At 34.6% G+C, this 25,006-nt stretch overlaps 1 protein-coding gene across 1 annotated transcript in view; it reads left to right on the forward strand.

The window, feature by feature from the left end:
* LOC133185199 (uncharacterized) overlaps positions 1-23,458 on the forward strand; it is a 58,074-nt gene extending 34,616 nt beyond the window's left edge. Inside the window, exons 14-23 of the mRNA XM_061320291.1 lie at positions 13,144-13,271; positions 14,983-15,162; positions 15,545-15,576; positions 15,757-15,916; positions 17,793-17,855; positions 18,929-19,036; positions 19,241-19,299; positions 19,502-19,583; positions 19,818-19,970; positions 20,121-23,458. Coding sequence (XP_061176275.1) covers positions 13,144-13,271; positions 14,983-15,162; positions 15,545-15,576; positions 15,757-15,916; positions 17,793-17,855; positions 18,929-19,036; positions 19,241-19,299; positions 19,502-19,583; positions 19,818-19,970; positions 20,121-20,234 — 1,079 coding nt within the window. The 3' untranslated portion in view covers positions 20,235-23,458. The remainder of the gene's footprint in view (positions 1-13,143; positions 13,272-14,982; positions 15,163-15,544; positions 15,577-15,756; positions 15,917-17,792; positions 17,856-18,928; positions 19,037-19,240; positions 19,300-19,501; positions 19,584-19,817; positions 19,971-20,120) is intronic.
* Positions 23,459-25,006: the final 1,548 nt, after the last annotated feature.

Genomic DNA, 25,006 nt, shown 5'->3' on the forward strand with positions numbered 1-25,006 from the left:
GCAGTTTCTTTGAACCATATTTCAGTAGTATAAGTCTTTTTTTTTAATCTTTCGTCAAACACTTTCTATAATATAAAAATTCCTTATAGCATCATTTTAGGGACTTGGAATGTGTTGATAAATTCTGACCAGTGTGTTATATCATGATTCCAGGATTTCAGGGAGAATGCATTGATGAGTTCTGGATCTTGTGTCCTAAAATTTGGACTAAACAAAGAAATCTACTTATTGAAATTGTGTATGAAGTTTCTTTTATTTTTTTAAATCAAAACCCCAAGATTAATGGCTAGGAACATCCCAAACCATATGAGCTACAATTGTTGTTAGATTTGATACAAAGGAAATATGTCAAGGTCATAACAAAGGTCAAGGTCACAGTAAATGTGTTTGTAAAACTCAACACAAAATAAGGAAATCTGATGTCAAGGTCAGAATAGAGACAAGGGTCAAATAAAATGTGGTACCAAGGTTTAATATTCTTGAAGAACTTTATTTATTGGGCCAAATATGAAGCTCTCTCTCTCTCTCTCTCTCTCTCTCTCTCTCTCTCTCTCATGATAAGTCCAATAGTGATGGTTTATACTTTTTGTGTGTTGCTGTGCACTTTTCCGCGCGCTGGTTATCAATCGCCGGTATCTCTGTTTTTTCTGACAAAAATCATCTCTTTATAATGTACAGATAGTTTTAGATATAAAAAAAAATATCATATAGAGAATAATATTGAACCCCATACATCTATTTAGAAAACTTTTTTTGGTTCAATAACAAAAATTAATGCCTGTTAAATGGCATTTTTTTTAATAATAAAATGCAGATATAAGATACACATCATTCTAAAGAAATAATCAATACCACACTAGTAAATAAGTGATTTTTAAGTACACAATATATTTTTATTATCCCCCAATTCCTTTTTCATATGATTTCTTTGTAGCGCATATAAACATAGTCTCCCAATTATTTTACCAAATATTTCACTATAAATTTATATAAGCCTATATAGGTATAGTATATAGATCACTGGTTTTATTTAATATATACAACATAATAACACGCATCCCCCTTTACCACTTAAGCTTATTGTGTATTTTTCGTTTTTGCAAGAGATTCAACCTCACAGAGATGAATTTTGGAGGGGTTCACCCACCCCCACCCCAGGATCGGTCCCTGCCTCTTAATCCATGTGCATATGTTTGAATTTTAATAAACACAAAGCAAAACAAGGTTGTTTTGCTCATTTACATACAAACCTACTTACAATGTGTACTCGCACTAGTAGAAAGAGTTACCATGGGTGGATCAAGGTTTTCTTGGGGGGGGGGGCTGTTCATACACCCACTCCCCCCCCCCCCCAAAAAAAAAAATTTCGACAAGCAATTTTTATTCAGTAAGTGTATAAAAAGAATCCATCGGGGGGGGGGGGGGACTGACCCCCTCCACACCTTCCTGGATCCGCTACTATATTACCTTGGTCGGTATATCCTAATGTATATCTAGCTCATATTGTTCGTGTTATGTTATCTGTCCCTGGAGACCACGTGTTCCACACATGGTTTCACTTTACAGCATCATTATGTGTCGAAAGCCATGGCAATTAATGTAAAGAAATCGAATGAAGGCTTGTTTATTTATTTATTTATAAATTTATTTATTTATTAAATTAATTATCTTTACTTAGATTATCGTGTTTTTTAATTCACCCCCCCCCCCCTTAAAAAATTGCATAATACAAAAACAGGTCAATGCTCTTTCTGAGTTAATTCGTTGCACGAAAAAAAGACCAATTCAATTATTCCCCCTCTGTACTTTTGGGGGAGACATTCGTTCTAGGAATGACTGACATGCAGATTTTGTTCCCGGTGAAGGATAAACGCCACATTAACGGGCAGGGGGTGGCTCTTGTTCTCTAGGTGTTTTCGGTTAGTTAATTAAAACAGGGGGAACTTGATCCAAAGAATGCGTGTAATTCCTCCAATCATCATTAGAGCTCCGTCAGTGCTGGCCAAGAATCCACGGAACATTAATTTCAAAGATAAACTTCTCTCAAACAAAGCTTAGAACGTCGTCATCTTGTGTGTAGCTTTCTTCACTGAAAATATTATTGTAAGAACTCTTGTACAAACTGGAAGGCGATAAGGACAACCGTTCAGGGTTTATTTTGTGGCGGAGGCGAATTTCATGGTGTAAAGTATATTGTTCCTGTATTCTCTTTAGAGAAGTGGACAGGCTTTCGCCTACATCCATGACATACACCATTTCGGAATTTTTGTACAGTACAAGAAAAATATATATATACCCCCTTTTTTCTAGCTAATTTAGCTAATATATATATATATATATATATATATATATATATATATATATATATATATATATATATATATATATATATATATATATATATATTCGTCTTTTAATGCTTTGTAATCCGGATTTACGTGATGTCTGGCGGCATTTTGACATAAGATTTTGATTTATTTCCCCGGGATGCTCTGAACTTTAATTGACAATCTGTCAATGGCTGTTATATGCGGATTTTCTGGTAGAGGAGCTGTTTGAAGTGTGAGATGACTTGTGTTCTTAATGGCCAGAGGTCGCAAAATCTTGTTAAAAAGTGACGAACGATCTTTAATGCTGATAGGAAAATATTGACCCATGTTGTGTCCTATCACTGCACGATCTTCTATCATATTGCGCAATCAGAGTATAGTGCTGTAAATTATATGCAACTTTTTTTCTGTAATTAATTTGAAGATTATTTCAACAAATACTAGTAACCTAACACCCCCCCCCCCCCCACACACACACACACACAATTTTATGTACGTATCTCAGATTTCTGACCTAAATGTATATGTGATTTTTTTTTGTTACGATATAGTGTTAAAACCAGTAATTTCAAGATACACAAAAATCATACGAAGAATATGTTTGCTTTACGGATCATTTCAATTTATTGATTTTTCAGTTAAAACGAATTTTAACGTACATTTATTTTCTTTAAAACACACACACACACACACACACACACACACACACAAAGCTGGTAACCTATTTTACGTTTGATTTCGCCTACTAAATACCTAGATACTTCTTAATTTTTAGTTAAAATAAAAGAAATGAAATAATCAAAGACAGAACGCTTTTTTTTTCTTTTTCAAGTAGAAGTGACCAAAACATGGCAGAATGTCATAATAAAATTAATGAATTAATTTAAGATAAGAAATCTGTACTTACTCCCTATACTTCTGTCATCTGACAGTGTAAAGCATGTTGTGTATATATATACTCGTATATATTATATATACTACATATTGAAATGGGGAGATATTCAAGGCCACCTATTCCTAGAGAAAAACGTGTTTGTCATTCTTGAAAACATTTATTTTGAATGAAAAATATTTTGTACTTTATTGTCCTAGTTATGATCAGTATAGATTACGATATTGTGATATATTTTATGCTCAATGTTACATGAAGGAAAACCCTATTATTGACATTATCAACCCTCCAAGTATTAAAATTGCTAGAAGATTAACTTTCTGAAAAAGTGCTTTGATATTAGAAAAGAAAAACTTCAACATAACTGATATGCTTACTGGAATTTTTATTGATGTTATTGTTTGTTGTATTCATGACTATATGTCAATGTATGATGGTGTTGTCAAATGTGTTTGTGTTCATATTTTCAAACTATCAAAGTTGTAATTGTATTCTGATTTTCTGTCGTATGAGGGTCCAACTTTGGTCCTTACGGTGCATGAGAGAAAGCATAATACATGCTTAATGACTGACTGGTCAGTTTATTCAAAAGATAATTCTTTTATTATTTTAACTCCTACAGGTTTGTTCTTTAATTCTCGATAATAAATACAGTTTAAACTTTTAAATGGACAGTGTATTTAGTTTACAATGAAAAGTGTTGATATTACCCTATTGTTAATTCTTAAATATCACATAAAAGAAGATTGAAAATGTAATCGTAATTCAATAAAACCGTATTAATTATTTTTCAGTTGTTATCCTTTCTAAGATTATCCCATCAGTACTTGAATATAAACGTAGAGGTAGTTTGCATGTGATTCACTGTGTTATCATATCGATATATCTAGAGTGATTCCACTTTTAAAACATATGTATATACAGTATTCAAATGGTGTGTTTGTGTGCATGTTTGAATCTTAATCTCTCAGTACATCCTAGACTTGCTCAATTAGAATAATTTGATTGTAAAATTTACATAATGCTTTATGTGAATCATGGCCGTATATATAGATTACTATAGTAAACAGAGATGCTATATGCTTACAAGTGCCCCCTCATTGAAAACGTCTGTTGACCCTTTTTGTTTTGTTTTGTTTGTTTGTTTGTTTTTTTTTTTTTTTTTTTTTTTTTTTTTTTTGTTTGTTTGTTTGTTTTGCTTGTCAGGAAATTGTTGGTAGTGCCCCCTCAACTGTCAACTGAAAATGTATGGTGTGCCCCCCCCCCCCCCAACAGAATTTGTTTTCTGCGGGCCTGTGACTGTATGCCAAAATGTTTGCCGAAATTAGGACATTATCATACACCAATGAATAAAATGTAGTGAGTATTTGACTTTCTTGAAAAAAAGAAGAGAAAATTAAAAGATTGTAATATGCCCCACCCCCTCCCTACAAAGTTACCACTACGACTACATCGTGTCCTCTCCATCAGAAATGGTATAGGCACCTTTCAGGCCCGTAGAAAGCAATTTAACTTTGAGGGGGCACAACTATACATTTTCATTTGGGGGGGGGGGGAGAGCTCTATGCACTACCAAAATTCCTTGACAAGCAAAAAAAAAAAGGTCATCAGACGTTATTATTGAGGGGGCACAAGCTTATAGTAGCTATGTTTTCCATAGTATTCTATATATCGGCAAAATTATTGGGGGCACGCCCCCCCCCCCCCCCCCCCCGGTTCCTACGGCCATGCCTTTGCAAAACTGAAACAGAAGTCATATGCAATTACTTTCCTGGCTTTGTACAAATTTGCCACTGAATATTCATGTATAGATCTTAGATTCTAAGTCAACCTTGTGGAAAAAAATAATAACAGGTATTTTAATCAATAGAATCAATTTCAATTCCTATTTCCCTTCTGTTTCCAATTTCCCGCGTTAGAGTACTAATTACCTGTTACGCAGGAAAACAAAAGCCCCCGCTACAAGTGTCCAAGCACGAATGCTTCTACCTTTGGGAGAATATGAAATCACGTGTTCGCTATTGATGGAGAAACCTGAAATATGATATATAGTCTAATATTGTTATTATTTCTAAAATGCTATACCCAACACATAGTTTTAATCATTAAAACGGGTTGTTTTTATGAAATAGATATGTTTGTATATATTTCATGTTTTGTAAACATTTTCGTACTGCCCGTCTAAGCTCCGCCCATGCGCAAGGTGAATGCGCAGTAAGTCAGTACGTTGTCCAGATTCTTTGTGCCATTCCTCGCATACCTCGAAGTGAGTCTTTTTTGAGTTTTTAATTTTAATTTTTTCAAATAAGTTGTTAACAACATCTGGATTAAACTTTGAAAGGTAAGTGTATGCTTGTTACAGTGAATTTTCTGTCATATTCGGCCAAGAACCCGCGGTCTATGCGCGGCATGGCTGAAATGTCGTGAAAAGCTTGGCATCCCTGGAATAGTTGTCATACTTCTTCGCATAACTTCCGGCCTCTATAAAGTTCACCTGAGTCGTCTTAGCACTTTCCAAGGAATCGGTTGATTTGGAAAGCCAGATATATGGCGATGTTTATGGAATATTTTATTCAGAATTTGAATGTTCGGGAGAACGAACGTGACCCAAATCTGAAAGGTAGAGTCCCGTGAACAGCTCGAATGGCCGACCGCCGAATGCATATCAGAGGTGTAGTGATGGAGGTATGCCAGTCGGGCCGACCGTTCTGTGTGCAGGAATTCATATCAGGATTTTGTAAATTCGTTTTATTTTAATTCCATTTTATAGAAGATATATTCTGTCCATGTGCTGAAGTTTTAGTTATGAATTGGGATCAGCTGATTAATCAAGGTGATATGATTTTGTTATGACATTTTGTCTGTCTGTTTACAATGGTCGCATGTTAGTGGGGCGTATTATGACAACTCTCTTGTGGAAACATGAATTGGGATATCATCTTTTCTTTTAATAATGGATTCACATTTTCTCCAACAGTGTTTTTTTTAAACCTGTTTTAACAACAGTTTCACAACAGGGACAAATTATCAAGATAATAAATTTGAGCAAATTAGATAATTGATTTTTGAACATCATACAGCATACAAGTTATGAATGTGATTTTATGAAATGTTTTTTACATCAAGTTTACATGCGGACATGTTGGAAGGTACAGCATAAACAGAGGAAAAATGTGTTTTATAACGTACTTGACAAAATACGGGACAGGGATACTTGAAATCTTGAGAGGTTTTGAGATTGGTATGTCCGGTTTAAAGTAATGCGATGAATAAGACACTGTATACTGAAAATTGTGTGTCACCTTACAAATGGCTTGTTTTAACAAAATGGTTGTTAAGGGAATATGTTTTAAATTTTTAATAAATTTAAAACTCCCAACTTGAAAAATAAAATATTTATTATCTTCTGCAAGACTCCATTTCGAATTAAGATGAACAGTTGTGTCATATAAGTTTCGAGTTGTGTTTTGTTTGTTTTTTAAAACCATTTGTGTTAATTATAGAACTTGGAAGATGATGTAATTAGCCACCAAACTATAGACATTAATTTTGTTTAAATGGAATCAAGAAGAATACTCCCCACACAAACCTAATTGTATAATTGCTTTGTTAATGACCCCCTAATTATTTACTAAACAAAGCAGTGAAGTGAAGCGAGGACTTTTGATCAATGATTTGTTTTTACAGATAGCATTGGGGTCATACAAGTAAACCTCAATATGTTTTGTGTGGGGACGTCTTGCTAAATCTTAAAACAGACACTTAAAACAGAATGAAAAAATATATACCTATTACACTTGTCACTTATCAAGGTCATTGTGAACAAAGACCTGTTTACCAAGACAGTTGATAATTAATTAAGCTTTATAGTAGAAAAGATTAAGTTGAAAAATTGCAGGAAAAATTCCTATTAAGAATTACATCAGCTACCTATCATACTGTCATTTTTGCATGCACTTTAAAGTAAAATTAATTTTAAATGATGGCAAATTAAGAAAAGATTTGGTAAGTGTAAGTTAAAATAATATGAAAAATAAAAGTTTGTTCTTGACCTTCTGTGGAGACATATTCTTTGATTAACTCACTAAAGCCATATATATATGAGTATTGTGGTCAGTTAAATACCTGTATAGTATTTTATCCCTGACTGGCTTAATGGTGCATTAAAGGGAAAGTTTGGTTTCACAAGCAATGCTAAGTCTATACTCCACTCCTACATTAGCACAAGTTTTGCTTTTTTTGCTTTTACCTTTTTTTTTTTTTACTGTTCTTTATGTCTACCTGTGTTTTATAGGTGAGGGGTGTGGATGTCTTCCGCGTGGAACAATGAGAACCTGGGGGCAGACCCCCTCCCCAAAGATGATCCAGATAGTCCGGAGACCAACAATAATGATGACCTTTCAAATGATGCTGAAGGGGTGTGGAGCCCAGACATAGAACAGAGCTTTCAGGAGGCCCTCGCCATATATCCACCCTGTGGACGAAGGAAAATCATTCTCTCTGATGAGGGAAAGATGTATGGTAAGTAATTGAGTTACAAAGGGAGGGAACTGAGGAAAAAATGTGAAGGGAAGAGCTATAAAAGTAGGGAACTTTAGAGAAAGTAGAGGGGAGGAGTTAAAAAGGTAGGGAACTTGAGAGAGAGTAGAGGGGAAGAGTTAAAAAGGGAGGCAAATGGAGAGAGAGTGGAGGGGAAGAGTTGTAAAGGTAGGGAACTGGAGAGAGAGTAGAGGGAAAGAGTTATAAAGATAGGGAACTGGAGAGAGAGAGTAGAGGGGAAGAGTTGTAAAGGTAGGGAACTGGAGAGATGTAAAGGTAGGGAACTGGAGAGAGAGAGAGTAGAGGGGAGGAGTTATAAAGATAGGAAACTGGAGAGAGAGTAGAGGGGAAGAGTTATAAAGATAGGAAACTGGAGAGAGAGTAGAGGGGAAGAGTTATAAAGGTAGCGAACTGGAGAGAAAGTAGAGGGGAGGAGTTAAAAAGGTAGGGAACTGGAGAGAGAGAGTAGAGGGAAGAGTTATAAAGATAGGAAACTGGAGAGAGAGAGAGAGAGTAGAGGGGAAGAGTTATAAAGATAGGAAACTGGAGAAAGAGAGAGAGTAGAGGGGAAGAGTTATAAAGATAGGAAACTGGAGAGAGAGTAGAGGGGAAGAGTTATAAAGGTAGCAAACTGGAGAGAAAGTAGAGGGGAGGAGTTAAAAAGGTAGGGAACTGGAGAGAGAGAGTAGAGGGAAGAGTTATAAAGATTAGGAACTGGAGAGAGAGAGAGAGAGAGAGAGTAGAGGGGAAGAGTTATAAAGATAGGAAACTGGAGAAAGAGAGAGTAGAGGGGAAGAGTTATAAAGATAGGAAACTGGAGAAAGAGAGTAGAGGGGAAGAGTTATAAAGATAGGAAACTGGAGAGAGAGAGAGAGAGAATAGAGGGGAAGGGTTATAAAAGCAGAAAACCGGAGGGATGGAGTGGAGGGAAGAGTTATAAAGGCAGGTAACTGGAGAGAGAGAAGAGGTAAGAGTTATAAAGGCAGGGAACTGGAGAGAGAGAGTGGAGGGGAAAAGTTATAAAGGCAGGGAACTAGAGAGAGAGAGAGAGAGTGGAGGGAAGAGATATAAAGGTAGGGAACTGCACAGAGAGAGAGAGAGAATATGTACACTATTGTAAGTTGTGTAGGGAAGAACTTCCAGGGGAGAATTTTAGAGAGATGGGTTTTGGGGGAGATGTATGGTAAGTAATGGAAGGGGAGAGTTTAATAAGGGAGTAAATACCAGATGGGAGAGACTATGGAACTCTGTTCTTTTGTAACAGTTGTATTTGAGTACAGAAAGGTCACTTTGAGCAGACCAGGGGTTAGGGTTCACAATTCAGAAAATATTATTGAAAAGATATTTGAACAAGAAATCAAAATTATTTTAAAAAAAACCTTCAATAGATCTAATCTTTGAACTAAATATTTGAAACTATCATGGTCAGTAGTTTTATGTTTCTTGCAAATTCAGTTGAGTTCGAAATAATACCATTGGGGGGATTGATCATTTAGGAAGTACAATAAATTGTCTGTTTAACATAGGAGTAGACAGGAATTACTAAGTCACTTTTAGGTGTCTTTTTAATACTGACAATTCAAATACTGAGGGACGTCAATTCCAGGTAGAGCTCATTGTTATGTTTGTACTCTTAGTCTCGGCCAATAATTAGATTTTGATGGTAAGGCGTAATGCAGTAAATCACATTTGACAGCCTGTAACTTCTCCTGATTGCTTAATGCGTCAATATGGTAGGTCATTTCCTTCTATTAGCCCGACCTTTTCAGGTGAGACACAAAGATGGCCAGCCTAGTGTGGCCTCCTATCTTAGGTTGTAGCTACTGGTTTGCTGCTTGCTTTAGGAATGCAAAATTTAAATTGTAACATTTTGTTTTTCCTCTTTTTTGGGAAAATAATCATGAAGTAGAGCTATTGACTGGATATTAATACAGAAGATGGCAAAGGTGTGCAAGAAACATTGAGGAGTTTGACATAAATTTTATTATTGGTAGTCAATGCAGGAAAATGGAGAATTATTTCTGATGACACTGTAAATCAGATATTGATGTCACAGGGGTCACATTGATCATGGAATGAAATGTCAACGCTCAGCTGTGACATGTACAAGAAGATATGTTGAATATGTGAAACATTTGACAGCATTTCAATCATCACTAACCCTCCCCCTGATCCCAAAGGACAGCTGGGTTTATTAGGGGAGGAAATGATAGAGAGATTGTCTTTATCTCTAAGTCATTCTCTCTATCCACTAACCACAATTCTCTTCTTGGATCATTGAGGCTTCTTTTCTTGGCAGTCTGAATGTTTTTATTTTTGGCCCATATCTGCTGAATGTGCATTTGTAGCTCAGAGGGGTAAATTTGATCTCCCTTCTTCTTGACCAGTCATTGAGGTTTTGTTCAGGTGGGGATAATGAGAGGGGGATCATACCTGGCTAATCTGACCAGGTGATACAGAACACAAATAGAGATTTAGCTGTGATAGGGTGACTGACTTCAGATGAAGTTTCCCGTTTTATCAACACTCCGAGACTGGGCGACAACAAAGGCCATGTTTGTTCGTAAAGAGGGGGCACTTATTGTAGAAGTACTGTATGTGGTTTGACCTGGGGGTAATACCCATATCTGAGTGATCTCCACACAGACCAGCTTTGAATAAAACTGATCAGCAGATAAGATAGACATCTAGTTCTCTCCTCCTGTTTAACAGATAACAGTGGTCTCCAGATTTTAATTCATTTCATTCATTGCTTCACTCTCCATTAGTATGAATTACAAGGCATTCCTAATGATTTTAAATTGAATTTGTAAATACTTCAGTGGTAACTCTGTTTGGGTTGTGTATTACACAATCTTTTGATAACTTTAATAAAAAATCCGCCCACTTCTTGAAATTTGTATTCAAATAGATGTACTTGTACGATATGTTTATCTGTCTTGTGTTCTTTGCTGAGAACATAAAAAACGTTATGTTTCAGACATGTTTTTTGCCTGTGTTACAAATCTTAGTCGGTATTTTGAGTTTTATTGTTGAGTCTTGTTGAATGAGAGCTCTTCAAGTTTCCAGATTTTCGTAAGACCCAGGGACAATAGACAGGTAGAGGAAACCACATAAGAAATAAAGTGCCTTTTTTTTTTTACACAGATGAGTCATCACTCAATGCCAAGGTGTATGTATAAATGATGACTAATTCCTGTTACCTAAATCAGGACCCAGTAAGTGAGAACTCCATACAACTGTTTACTAAAAGTTTATTCAGTTCAAGAGCAGAGCAAATACACTTAATTCATACTGTCCAGTTCTTTAAATATGCCACAAAAATAAATATCTTGGTGGTCCCAGTTAATGCTTCCCTCTGCAGGGTCAGTAGAGCCAATCTATTCCCCCTTCAGGTCCCCCATGTAAAAACCCCTCTGACAGTATGCAAATAGATCAAGTGTTGGTGCTCTGCCAGAAGTTTACCTTACAACCTGGTTAAAAAGCTCTAAAGAACACACCACAGAACAGAAAAAAAAATAGGGCACACTAATACAGAGGTGTATTGTCTACTTGTCTGAGTGATAGCACAGGTTGTAATTCTACCTGTAATCAGGTAACCTTGTTTGTTAGCCAGTATACCTGTCTTGTAGAGTTCTCAAAATAGCCCTTGGCCTGATGTTACGTGTGTAACTAAATATACATACATACAAAAGACATAGAGCATTAGAACCTGTGTGTGTAAAGAATACCTAGAAAATAAACAGAGGGAGAAGATTGAGTGATCCGTACCGAGATAAAGAACACCTGATGTGTTTCTGTTTATTGTTGAGGCAATTCTCTTGTTTTACTGAAGGTTTCCTCTCAGTTTTTGGTGCATGGCAGATTTAACACAGTCCTTTAACACTTGAAGATAATTCCTTGGGTACAGAACAATGTTAGTGAGACTGGTGGTCTTATAAAGACCAGTGGAGACATTTATGATGGGGGATGGTCAATTTCAGGGGTCCTTTGTTGTTAAGTGATTAGTCCTTCTTTATTAATATTAATCCGTGCAGACCAAAAGAACTAGACACTGACCAGTTAAAAGGTGACCAATACTGGACATTGACCAAGCAGAACTGGTCACTGACATACAATACATGTATATGGACTAACAATGACCATGAAAAAGTTATGATTAAAACATATTTCTCTTAAGTAAATAACTTCTGTAGGACTCTTATGAGGATTAGCTTGACATGTGTTGCATATTGTTATGATATTATAGTAAAAGCTGCTCAGTTCCTCTTTATATACAAATTAAATTTAAGGGGATAGCAAGATTTTCTGCATACAGTGTCTAACTGTTTGGAAATTGATTGCAGACAGAAGCAACCTGAAATGGGTTTGAGCAAGATAAAGTAATTAGCATTACTCATAAGAGAGACAAAGAGGGTGGGGTGGGGCATCACACAACATATATACACATGAGAAGCCAGGAAATTTGCTGTTGTGGAGACAGATCAATATAGGGGGCTGCCCCAGAGGATCTTGACATCTTAGAAATCCTAGATGCCCCTGAGTCCCAATACCATTGTTGCCCTGCCTTTGGTAGATGCCTGAATCCAATAGTGTTATCCATGGTAATTATCAGTACTTATCAGGCCAACATAGCCTATACTTGGGACAGAAGTTTTGTCAGTCAGACAGAAAATTAATATCAAAGCAAATAAATCTACCTAGGCAGCAGTAGGGTGCGAGAGTGGCCGGCGGCAATCAAAAGGAGTAGCTAGGAGCCATTGGTGGTGTCAATCGGACCAGAGTTGTCTGGGGTTTATAAGAAGTTAACAATCAATAACAAACTTATCTTAATGACATTGTCAAGCAGACAGGTGTGCTGCACACCTGAGATTAATCAGCAATAAAGATTTTGTGTAGATTTTGAAACAGCTGTATATCCTTCCAAAATAGTATTGTATTGTTATGAAATGTCAAAATGGTGAGAATTGCAGTTTGATGAAGTTTTTGCTTTTTGTTTTTTTTTTCTTCTTATAATATGAAGTTTATACCCCAGAAAAGTGTCAAGTTGACTTTGTAAGGATTTGATGAATAACCGAGTAAACACCTGGACAAATCAAATCATAAGTTTACTATTTATAGACGTCTGTAAGAGCATATGTAGAATTGATGTTTCATGACATTGTGTATATTAATTATATCAAAGCCATACATATTGACTTCATTATAAATGAAAGATCTTTACTGAAAGTACAGTTGGATGTAAACTATATATATAAACAGCTTTCGCTGAACATTGAAGGTGCTTGTTGAAGACAATTTTAATGCTGAATGATCTAAGACAAGCAATTAATGAATTAGCATGCAAATCTAAAGGTACACATGCCTATTTTTTAATTCCAGGTCGAAATGAGCTGATTGCCCGATATATCAAACTGAGAACGGGGAAAACCCGGACGAGGAAACAGGTGTCCAGCCATATCCAAGTTCTGGCCCGCAGAAAAGCCAAAGAAATTCAGGCACAACTTAAGGTAAACCTAACTCTAGTTCCCACTCAAAAGTAAGGCCAGTTTATAGATAAATAGAGAGGTAAACTCAACTAGTTTCCACTCAAAGGAGTAGAGCCAGTGGGTTAAAGATCTACTACCCAAAGTCTGGTCCATTTGAGAAATAACGAAATATATTGAGAAGTGACCCCCACCCATATCCCCCTCCAAAGTTTGAGAATAGTCGAGAAATACTGGTATTTTTTTATCCTGGCTGCTTCAAAAGAAAGGCTTTTAGAGATAAATTAATGCATGTGGCCTATATACTGAAGAAAAAAAAGCTTTTTTACATAAAATGATAAACAGGATTTTTCAGAAAGTTAACAGCTATTAAGACGGGCAAATACTTAACTTGGCAAGCATTAATTTGTGCAGAGTATTCAAATTTTTCTGAATAAAACAGTTACGGGGGGGGGGGGGGGGGAGAAAAAGGGTAGTAGCTTCAAAGGAATCTGAGGAGTATATCTGCTGTGGGATTAGTGGACTGGAGTAATGAAGGAAGTGTTCCCTTATCAGCCTGTACCAGATAACCGCGGCTCAGAGATAAACCAAAATCTCTATGCGTGTGTGATTTATTTTTGTACTTTTTTTGTAAGTGTTTTGAAATATACATACAGGGGTACAAACTCTGTTGCTGTGGATAGGTGGGGAAGAATGGAACTGATGTTTGTAAATTGTCCTGCTGTTATAAAACCCTTTCATTATTTGTACAGTTACTTTAATTATGAATCTGTCTTAAGATTGGGATTTAAAAAAAGTGGTTTTGAGTCACTGGTTTAATTAATGAAAAAAAAAATCTCTGTCTCTCTGTAAGATGTACTTTTGACACTTTTCAGCAGGGAAACCTGCCTCGTTTGTCCCTCTGTGACTAATTTTATGCTATACTGACGGTAGACATGATTTATGTACAAGAAGCTCTTCTCAAAATGCCCTCACATTGTGCATATTAAAAAGAAATTTTGATTTGATCAGATATATATAGAATTATTAGAATTTGCAAATCAAATGTCATTGGCCGTTTGGTGTAAATAGCCCAGTCACATTTCTGCAAGTGATGAATCATATCACATGCAGTCTAGAATTTTAAGATTGGTTTTGATCCTGAGGGAATTATCACTTGAAGATAAATTCTGGAAAAATAATTTTTTCTAACAAGAAGAATTTTTAATTGAGTAAAATTTGGGAAAGGACATTGTTCACTCATGTTGTTATATGTTTTTTTTTCTAAAAAAAGAATAAAATCCACAACCATTAAATGTCAGATTTTTTATTTTGATGCAATAGTACAAGGATTAATAAGATCTCATAATGATTTTCTTTTTTTTATGAATCTCTGTAGGAAAATCAATTAAACAAGAAAAATAAACTTTAAATAAAAGATTGAAAGGCAGATATGATGATAGTGTACTTGTATCTAAATTTGATTCGGCCTGCCTACACCTCTGCATTTAATCAGTCAGACCAGTAAAAATATACCTTCTGTAATAATATGTTTGATGTATGATGGGTACATATTTTTAAAAAGTAGACCAATTTGTTTTAGTTTAATTGAAGTTGTTCCTCAATTTTGATTATTTTAGAATATGCTGAATGTTTTCATGATTTGACAAGGACAATTTGAAATCAGAACAAACAAGAGTGATTTTTATTTTTGAACAGGGAGATGATTATTTGTAATTTTTCTGATTATTTTCAGTCAATCCCAATGCAGGATCAGGCCGCCAAAGACAAAGCTCTCCAGAGTATGGCCTCTATGTCCTCCGCCCAGATCGTGTCCGCTAGTGCTATCCATAATAAGGCCCTTGCCCAGGGCCTGCCAGTGCCCAACATGGGCAGTGTACGACCGTCCTACCCTGGGGGACCCAGTGGGTCTCAGGTAAACATGTTTTGTCACCCCTCAGATGGCCAGGTGTCAAATTTGAAATCTGACCGTTTTACTTTTTTTTTTACGTACATTGTCAGCCTAGTGTTTGAAGAAAAATCCTTGAATATTCCTTTTTCGGGTTCAGTCCATATATTTTAAAGGTTGTTGTTCTGCTAAGTCTTTTGTTACTTGGAAGGTTTTCCAGTCCATTTATCATTGTCAACTGTTTGATTTTGAAATATTTTTTTGAAATTAAGAAAGAAAAAATTGAAGTGCTCTTGTAACCTTTACTAACCAGAAACTTAGTTTTGTACAGAATCATTTGATTTAAAATTATTAAAAAAGATTAAAATGATGAGAGTTTTTTGTTCATTTCATCTTTTTCTGTTTACAGTTTTGGCAAAACAACATGGGTCCCCAAGAAGAGTAAGTACTGGCAGTAGATCCAAAAAAAAAAAATCTTTGTTCAACTCCACCCTCAATATTATGAAGTTCTGTCCACCATTTTCTTGGTTTTTAAAGAAGAAATGATGTCCCATGTAAGATTTACAAAACACACATCAATAATTGCATAATTTTATCAGCACCTTGTACTTTTTATTTCAGTGTGAAGCCCCAGTTTGGTAACTACAACACAGATGTGAAACCCCCATCATCCATGAATGAATCAATGCCCCCCGCCTGGCAGGGACGCTCCATTGCAGGCCCTAAACTTCGCCTCGTTGAGTTCTCCGCTTTCTTAGAACAAACCCGAGACCCAGATACTGTGAGTATACACTGCAGTCAAGAAATGTAGGGTCATTACAACGTAACATTCTACATGATTGAAACATCATTAAGATTTAATAGGCAAGGTTCTTTATATCAAGATTTAGACTTCATTTAAAAAAAAAATCTCCGACCAAGTCCATAAGTTTTAGAATATAGTTTTTTCAATAATTAAGTAAGAATATACTTACGTAAAAATCACATGAATGACTTCTTATTATTCACATTAAAATTGAAAACCAGCATAAAGAATAAAATAAATTTCAGCAATGTATAGTTTAAGGGTGCAACGATAAACCGTTTGACGGTATATCGCGGTATATTTTTCCACGGTTCAATTCACGATACGCTAAACTGATATCGCGGTTCGGTTCAATCGGTCCAGAATTATCCGTTTTGTCCGTTTTATTTCCTTCTTTACTATTTCAAAATGGCTTCCGCGCAAAACGTGAGGTCGCCGATAATGCATTTACGGCAGTTAAGCTCATCTCCAGCATCTTACAGACCTCAGATTTAACACGGAGAAGAATTTAATGTGATTATAAGTTATAGATGTTAAGAGAAATGATAAACCCGTTAGATCTAAACGTATTCTTTGGTAATACACGATATTCCATCACGTGTGTATTTCGATGAAAATTCGCTGTCTTGTGACTAAAACCTATTAAAATATGACAACTGGTTTTCTACATAAATAAAAGGAATAAAAGAATGAATGTCTTCCTTTTTCATTCCAATTTAAAAGGAAGATTATTAGCAGGGACCTATATACTATAGGTCCCTGTTATTAGGAAAGGTCCCTGTAGTTCCCTGTAAATGTTCATCATTGGTTTAGAATTTTGTCACAACTCAAAGATCTACCTAACAATCCAATTCAAGTTAACAAAATGTTATTTTAGTTATTATTAAAAAATGTGAACATTTTGTATAACACTGTCAAGTTTAAAAAAAATATGATGACAAACTTGAAAGACTTTTTAATCTTGTCATGTATCGTGATACGTATCGTATCGTGAACTGAATACCGTGATACGTATCGTATCATGAGGTTAGTGTATCGTTGCACCCCTAGTATAGTTCTAATTTCTTTTGCAAAATGGGGTTCTGATCTGTATTTAATGATGTGTTTTAAACAGATAAATTTATTTCACTTGCAATGCCTGTGGAATTTTTTTTAATAAATAAAGTATGGAGATTCATGTAGAACATGAATTTAAGTCCAACAAGCAGTGTTACTTGTATCCAGTGTTACCTTCATCCTAACACAGGGACTTTATCCAAAAGCTAACAACACAACTACCTGTCTGACTCAACAGGCCGATTGTGTAAAGTCTGATATCACACAGTTATAATTTCTTCCCATTTTCTAAAGGTCAAGTCATTCAAGAGATATTAAGTAAGGCAGGATAAAGAGGCTTATAACTACACTGGGCTATTGATTTCTCATTGATCGCAGCCCATCTTTGATCAGTTGTACCTTACCAATGATTACCTGGGGTGCATGCATGTATGAATTCACAACTATATCTTAATATCAGCCGAAACATGATAAATAATTAACTGGGGAAGAGAGATATAAAATCAGGATCAATTTTATCATGTAAAGTTGTTAGGTTTTACATTTATCAGAATACTAGCAGATCCTGACTTAGCGGAGTTTTAGATTGTTCAACAATATCAATTTCAGTTGCAGTGAAAATTGATAAAAATTTCAGACAAAAAAAGTCTGGTAAATTTATCATATAAAATATGAATGATACCTTGGGGGGAAAAAAGTGAAAACTTAGAACCAGGTGGTAGAGTCAAATCTTCTATTGTCAGTTTATATTACCCGTATGTGTTTACGTTTTACCAAGTTGTTTTCTTTGTTTCAGTTTCACAAGCACCTGTTTGTCCACATTGGATCCAATGCAAGCTACTCGAACCCACTGCTAGAGGTATTATAATTGCTCAGTGTAATTTATATGAAGATATTAATAAAGAGTTAGGATTTAGTCTAGAAATGGGGTTGATTATTGATTCATATAAATAAAGTGGGAACAAAGTTTAAATTTTGTGGTGAAATGCTCTGATTGTTCATGGATAGTGGAAGCAAAATGACCTTGTGTGTGACTCCAGTTAAACTCTGTTATAACCATGAGGACTGTGAGTTTACTATATCAGTAAATTCCTTATATTTGTATAATGAATTTCCTACATGTATGATTACTGAATATATTCAGGAAAGTATTAAATACAACACTTATCTTGGAGTACTAAGGCTAAAAAAAAAATGTGTTTCCGGTAACCCCACTGACCCTAATTTTTACCCACTGACCTTACTACTTTTTATGCAAAATCCGGATTTTTGAATTGTACTTTTGTTCACTAGGACAGTCAGTAAAATGCATGTCTCAGATACCCGTATAAACATGTCTATCCAAGTGTTTTAAAGAGTACACTCATTTTGCTGTGTATGTTTATTCATGTATGTATATATGACAAAAAACAGCATATTGAATAATTTAATGATGTTTTCAATATAAAAAGTAAAGTTTAATAAAGTTATTGCCTACCTACCTACCCTAATTTTTTTTTTTTTTTTTTTTTGGCATGTTACTGGAAACACGCATTTTTTTCATTTGGCCTAAAGTTTTCTGAGGATTTGAATTTTAAATATAGATACTGATACTTACCATAAAAGTCAGTTCAATATTTAAAATTATGAGATTTTGAAAAATTATCTATAAAAGATATAAATTTCATTGTTTTTAACCCATACGGCACACAAAATCAGTTTGCTATATCCATAAAGTCATTATACCAGAGTGTGTTGTTCTTTATAACTGTAAAAATTTACAAGGTATTGATAAGAAATTTGTTGGGGATCCCAAAAAACTTTGCTATGTCTGTAAATTCGCTGTATCATCCATGCTGTATGAAACAAGTTTTACTCTATGTGTTTGAATAAAACAGCTGTGTTTACAAGATACGAAAACAAGAAATCTGAAGGAATACTTCTAATTTGTAGGCAGTTGATATCCGGCAAATTTACGACAAATTTCCCGAGAAGAAGGGAGGCCTAAAGGAGTTGTATGACAAAGGGCCGCAGTCCGCTTTTTTCCTTGTCAAGTTTTGGGTGAGTTCAGAAGCAATGCAGCAGGGGGGAAAAATCAGATTTATTCTAAAGTATCCATATACAGATGCTTGACCTAAAAGAAAGATTGAATGACTATATAACTATTTTTGTTTCTTGGCATTCATCATATGAACAAACCTAAAATTACTCTTATTGAGATATTTATCTAAAGGAAATTTACATTTCAATTTTTTGTGTTTTTAGGCGGACATAAACACAAATGTCCAAGATGAGACGGGGACGTTTTATGGGGTCACAAGTCAGTAAGTATTAGGGCTGAGAACTAGTTTAGAGGATCAGTAAAGCTTCAAAAAAATTTTCTATTCATTTTGAATGCACGAAAATTTGAGGTTTTACACTAACAAATATGTCTTGCCTTTAATTTGCTTTTTATGGCTACTTACTACTGTTTTAGTTAGGACTTGTAATTTTATCTTTTAAATGTTTGTGAAATATGACTTGCAGGTATGAAAGCAATGAAAATATGGCAATAACTTGTTCCACCAAGGTGTGTTCATTTGGAAAACAAGTCGTGGAGAAAGTAGAAGTAGGTCCAAAGATTCATTAAAAAGAAAGATTCCTCCAAATATTCAATTGTTCAGAAAGCAATAAAACCATTCTGTGATGCACATTTAGAAACTCGTAGTGAAATATTTAAAATGAATGAGGTACCCAGAAGTAAAAATTTCTTTGAATTTACAGAACATTTGTTCATTTATTAAAAAAAAAAAAAAAAAAAAAAAAAAATTAATTTGATAATAATTGTGACATTTCATTTCAGACTGAGTTTCCCCGTTACGAGAATGGTCGATATGTGTACAGGATAAACAGATCACCTATGTGTGAATACATGATCAACTTTATACATAAACTTAAACATCTACCAGAAAAATACATGATGAACAGCGTGCTAGAAAATTTCACCATTCTACAGGTAAGGACGGTAAATCGCCAAACTTCATTATAAGCGTGTTTTACTGTATGAGAACTGTCTCGCACAAATTTGGATGAGTAATACTGAATGAGAAATTCTAGAAATGTAATCTAAAGCCCTGATTTTATTTTTATTTGTTTATATTTATAGGTTGTCAGCAATCGTGACACACAGGAAACGTTAATGTGCATATCCTATGTATTTGAAGTCTCTACCAGTGAACATGGCGCCCAGCATCACATATACCGCCTGGTGAAAGACTAGCCCCACCCCACACCTAATGCTTTAAATAGCCTCAGCATCTAGTGCCACAAGAGAAGTCACCTACAGAATGTGCCACACCCCCTCTGTTCTTCCATCTGATTGGGTGAATTCAGAAACACCCACTTCACACATCAGAGTTTTCACATAAGGCAGCTCCCAAACTGCTAACAGTGACATTTTTCTACTGCTGTTGTTTTTGACGGAGGCTTTCATGTTAAGTCTCGCGTAAATCTTATATTTTTATACATATGCAAATTTATTTATTATTAAGAAGGAAAATGAAATCATTGCTATATTGCTGTTTTATCCCTGACTTTACAGTTTATTTCTGTAAAAAATGTAGAGTTATAAATTCTCTCATTATCCAACACACCCAGCCTAAATGATGTGAACAATTTATTGGCTGTGTTTTTAGAATTTTTTTCCTTCATCTTTGAAGTTTGTATAAAGATATATCACACAAAAGAAATGCCAAATATATCATTTTCTCAAGATGCATTGTTACATCCACACACAAAAAACAAGATTTTTTGACAAGTGAACTTTTCACCCTGTTCATTAAACCCAAGATTGTGAGAGCTTATAAGCTTAAAACATTGTTTTGTTGTCTTGTAAACATGACACTTTCACACGTAAAAGTCTGAGCAGCAGAGTAAATTTACACCTATTTTTTACTGGTACATGTATTACCATTATATTTGAATAATGAACGTGAATCTAGAAATTTATTGCAAAAACAATGTCAGACATTGTTTCTATTTTGTAATGCTTGTTTATAAGTTTTAGGTACCAATTCCATGTAATCTAACTGTATTAATCGTAAGCAAAAGTTTGGTCACAGATATATACATATATATACTTGTATATTGTAAATGAGAAATTAGTGTACCAAATTATTAACTATGAGATGTAAACAAATGATCTTTTGAAAATTGTAAATATTAAACATTCTGTAGGGCTTCTATTGTCTGAATTCTTCCATGCCAATCAAAGTCTGTGTATGTATGTGTATTAGAGCGAGAGAGAGAGAGAGAGAGGGCCATAGGTGCCTTTCAGAAATTTTGAATAAGATACATAATAGAATATAAACATACTGTTTTGGATGAAGAAATTTAAGTGACTTTGTTTGGTCAGCTGTTAGTTTATGCTTCACTGTTGATTTTTTTTACTATAACTTTTTTAATGAGGAAGTTTTAAATTTTATGATGAAATGGTTGAGAATATCTTGTTAAGATTTTTACATATTTTGAGAATGACTGTTTTAGGTTGTTAAAGGTCAAAGGTTGTAGTACAAATGGGGGCATGTGATCTGTGTTTTATGAATTCACTTATTTTTGGGTAATGAGTAGACATTTTTACAAAGGGAGTTAACGAGTTTAAGAATTTCACTTAGCATAACAAAGAAGAACACCATACAGAACTTCTCCAGTAGAGAGCACTGATTAGGAGGGAGAGTTCATTATTGTGTATGTTGGGGAGGTGCTGTTGTAAATTTAGAGTGAGGAGCATTTTAATGTTTACATTGATCTCAGTTGTATATTACTGCATTTGTATATTGTGGCATTCAAACCTTACACATTTACAAACATTGATGTAGAATTATTCACGATCATTTGAGTATTTCTCCCCTTTCAACTATGCATGATGTCCCGTCTGTATGTCTGCTGGTTATCTATAGGCGTTTGTTAAGTGTGTACCTTGCATGTTTGGATTTTTTGTTCATTGTATAAAATCCTGTTATCTATTCATATATTACTCCAATATACCACACAACTGGTAATCTTGGCAGTCCATACCACACAACTGGTAATTGTAGCAGTTCATTTTTCTGCAAATTGATCCATCAGGTAAAATTCAGATTTCTGCATTTGAATTTTCATGTTTCCATTCAAACTGCTATCCCAAAAATATTGAAAGAGAATATTTTGCGATATGTTTTTTTTTTTTTTTTTTGTAATTTTGACGGAAAGAAATAATTTTTCAAAAAAAAAAGGACAAATGCAAAATTACTTGTTACGTGGTATCTTCTGTCTGGAATGATTTAAACTAGACTTCTTCCCCCCCCCCCCCTTTTTTTTTTGAAAAAAGTTTTTTTGTCACATTTATTTTGTTCAGAGTGGGAAATGCTGGAGTTGTTGTTGTGGACATATATTAATCTTGCCTTTACCAAAATGGTGTATGTGAAACTGTTGATATAGACATACCTATGCAATCTCTACCTTCAGACTTTTTCTCTCAGGTTGCGTAATCTTTTGCACTATGTCCCATGGTCAAAAATAACCCAAATATAATTGAAAAAGAAAACAAAAACATGCAGCTATTTTATTTATTGATAAGTGAGGTAGTGATAGATAATGGTTTCTTTTAACAGGGGTGGGGATGAGGAGTCGTAAGAAAAATTGATCATTTTTATATATTTTACACAGAATTCTTTTATGTTTGAAGGTAGAAATAGCCTAATGTGGTGCTAGTATGGAGCACCCTCAATTTTTTTCTAACTTTAAATCGCTACTGATTGTTAGTAAAAGAACACAGATTGTGACCTATTACATTTTAGGGAACGGGAAATGAGAGTTATGAAGTTACCGCGATTTGATGACTTGTATTTGTGAAGTAAATCTTGGTGCATTTTGAAATAGCCAATATATTTTTGTGTATTTATGATGAAATGTATATGAACGGATATTTGCCCCACCAATTGCTATATAGTGCCTTTATAAACTTGCGTCCAACTCTGATAGAAATTTGTGATGGCATTTTCTTTTAAGATTTTTTACATTCACAATTTCTAGATCATCATATTAAAATAAGAAAAAATAAAAATAAGAAGTTAGGAAAGTCTCATAAAAAATCGACAGACATTGAACAATACTAATTGAAGTAGTTCTATTGGAGTATTTTTGATAGGAATTTATGTATGAAGTAATGATCAAAATGTATATATTTTTAATCATGATGTAATATTTCTCCATTGGGATGACGCAACACTTTGAACTGGTGCACATTTTTATGAATACTTACATATTTGACTGATTATAGATGACTGCTAACATTGGGACCCAGCATTCACACTTGTAGTCAGTTAGAGGCCATTGTACATTTGACAGCTGTATAATGCTTTGTTGGAGAATGGTTTATTTTACCTGATTACACAGGTATTAATGTTTTGTATAAAATCAAGGAAAAAAATACAAACAATAAAACAAAATTATATATATTCATTATTTCCTGTTCATTATTTTACTATGGAACATGTTCAAGGAAGACGACTCGTATCTTATTTGTGAAGTTGTCTTTGCCACTGCAGAAAATACCAATGGGCAAAAAATGTATATTTATCACTGTAGCCCCCCCCCCCCCACCCCATCCCCAAGATAGAAGAATGATTTAATAGGTTAAGAAGTAGGTTTCTTATAACAAAAAAGCTTTGTCATTGGAGGTTGATTAGTAGTTAAGAATCGTTTAATCATAAGAATACTCAGTTAACGCATGCTTTTGGTACCTGTGTTTCTAAATTAATGAAAATCTTACTGTGAAAATCATCAACCATAGATTCAACACCATGCAAACTTACTGACCACATCCTTTAACAATTTTTTACACAATACTGTTTCATGCATTAAGGTAAAAACAGTCTCCCTTCTTGCAGATGATGAAACAATTTCTTCCACATGTGATGTAAGACCTTCTTAAGCGCAGTGAATTACATTAATTACATTGATTCTTCTGACTTTACTGTCCAAAAACATAATTAAAAAGTGGTGTAAATCATGTGAATTCTGAAAAACTCCAAAGACCTTTTAGTAAAGGAAATGGGCAAACAGGGTCTGTAAAATGCCTATAGCTTCGAGTGCATAAAAGTCATATTCAATTTGAATTAAGTATATCTAGAGTAAAGTTCTTATCAATCTTATAAGAATATTTTTATTAGAAGAAGCTTCTATAATGACGACATTAAATCACTTATCTTAAAATGGCAATAATTTGTAGGGAACCTCGATCTTTCAACTAGCGACAAAATTTCATAAAAATGAATTCTGTCGAAGATTATGTCAAACAATGGTTCAGATATGAGGAAATCCTTGACACTTTGAAAGAATGGATTAAAAGTATTAGGATGTTGAAATCTCGTGTAAAACGGTTAAGACAATGTTTACTTAGATTGACTTCTACAGAAATTCAATTCTAGAATTTTTTTCTCTATGAGTTAAATATTATTTGAGAATATTATAGTTCAAGAATCAATTCATTTTTAAATTTGGTAAAATTTCATAAATGAGAAATATATATACATACATTTCATTTTTTTTTTGTCTTTTATATCTTGAAAAGCAAGGCCAGATTCCCGAAGACTTTAAATGTGTCTGAGTCAAGGTCTTTTACTATTCCTACCGTTTATGCTTCCATCGTCAAAGCCAGTATATAGTAAATCCCCCTCTCTAGTTACCGCACTGCAACACGGACTGTACCCAGACTTGGTTCAGACTGATCCCCTTCTGTTTATTTGTGCCATTATGATATTATCCCCCACCCCACCCCCACCCCCACCCCGTTCCAGGACTGATTCTTTCAAAGACAGCTGACGTTTTACAGCTTAGTATGTTGATTTCTACAGTAGAGATTTTAACTGGTTTGTCTAGCAAAGCCATCTCGCGGAATTCCGATAGGGAATGTTGCCTTGTTCGCCATGCCATGAAATATGAAGAAAATGAACGGCAATCATTCTAAAAAATGCATTGAAACAATACAAGTAGGGAGCAGAACAAACATGG

Source organism: Saccostrea echinata, unplaced genomic scaffold (assembly GCF_033153115.1).
Source record: "Saccostrea echinata isolate AGI-Se365-2 ecotype Australia unplaced genomic scaffold, CSIRO_AGI_Sech_v1 ptg000012l, whole genome shotgun sequence".
Taxonomy (NCBI): Eukaryota; Metazoa; Mollusca; class Bivalvia; order Ostreida; family Ostreidae; genus Saccostrea; species Saccostrea echinata.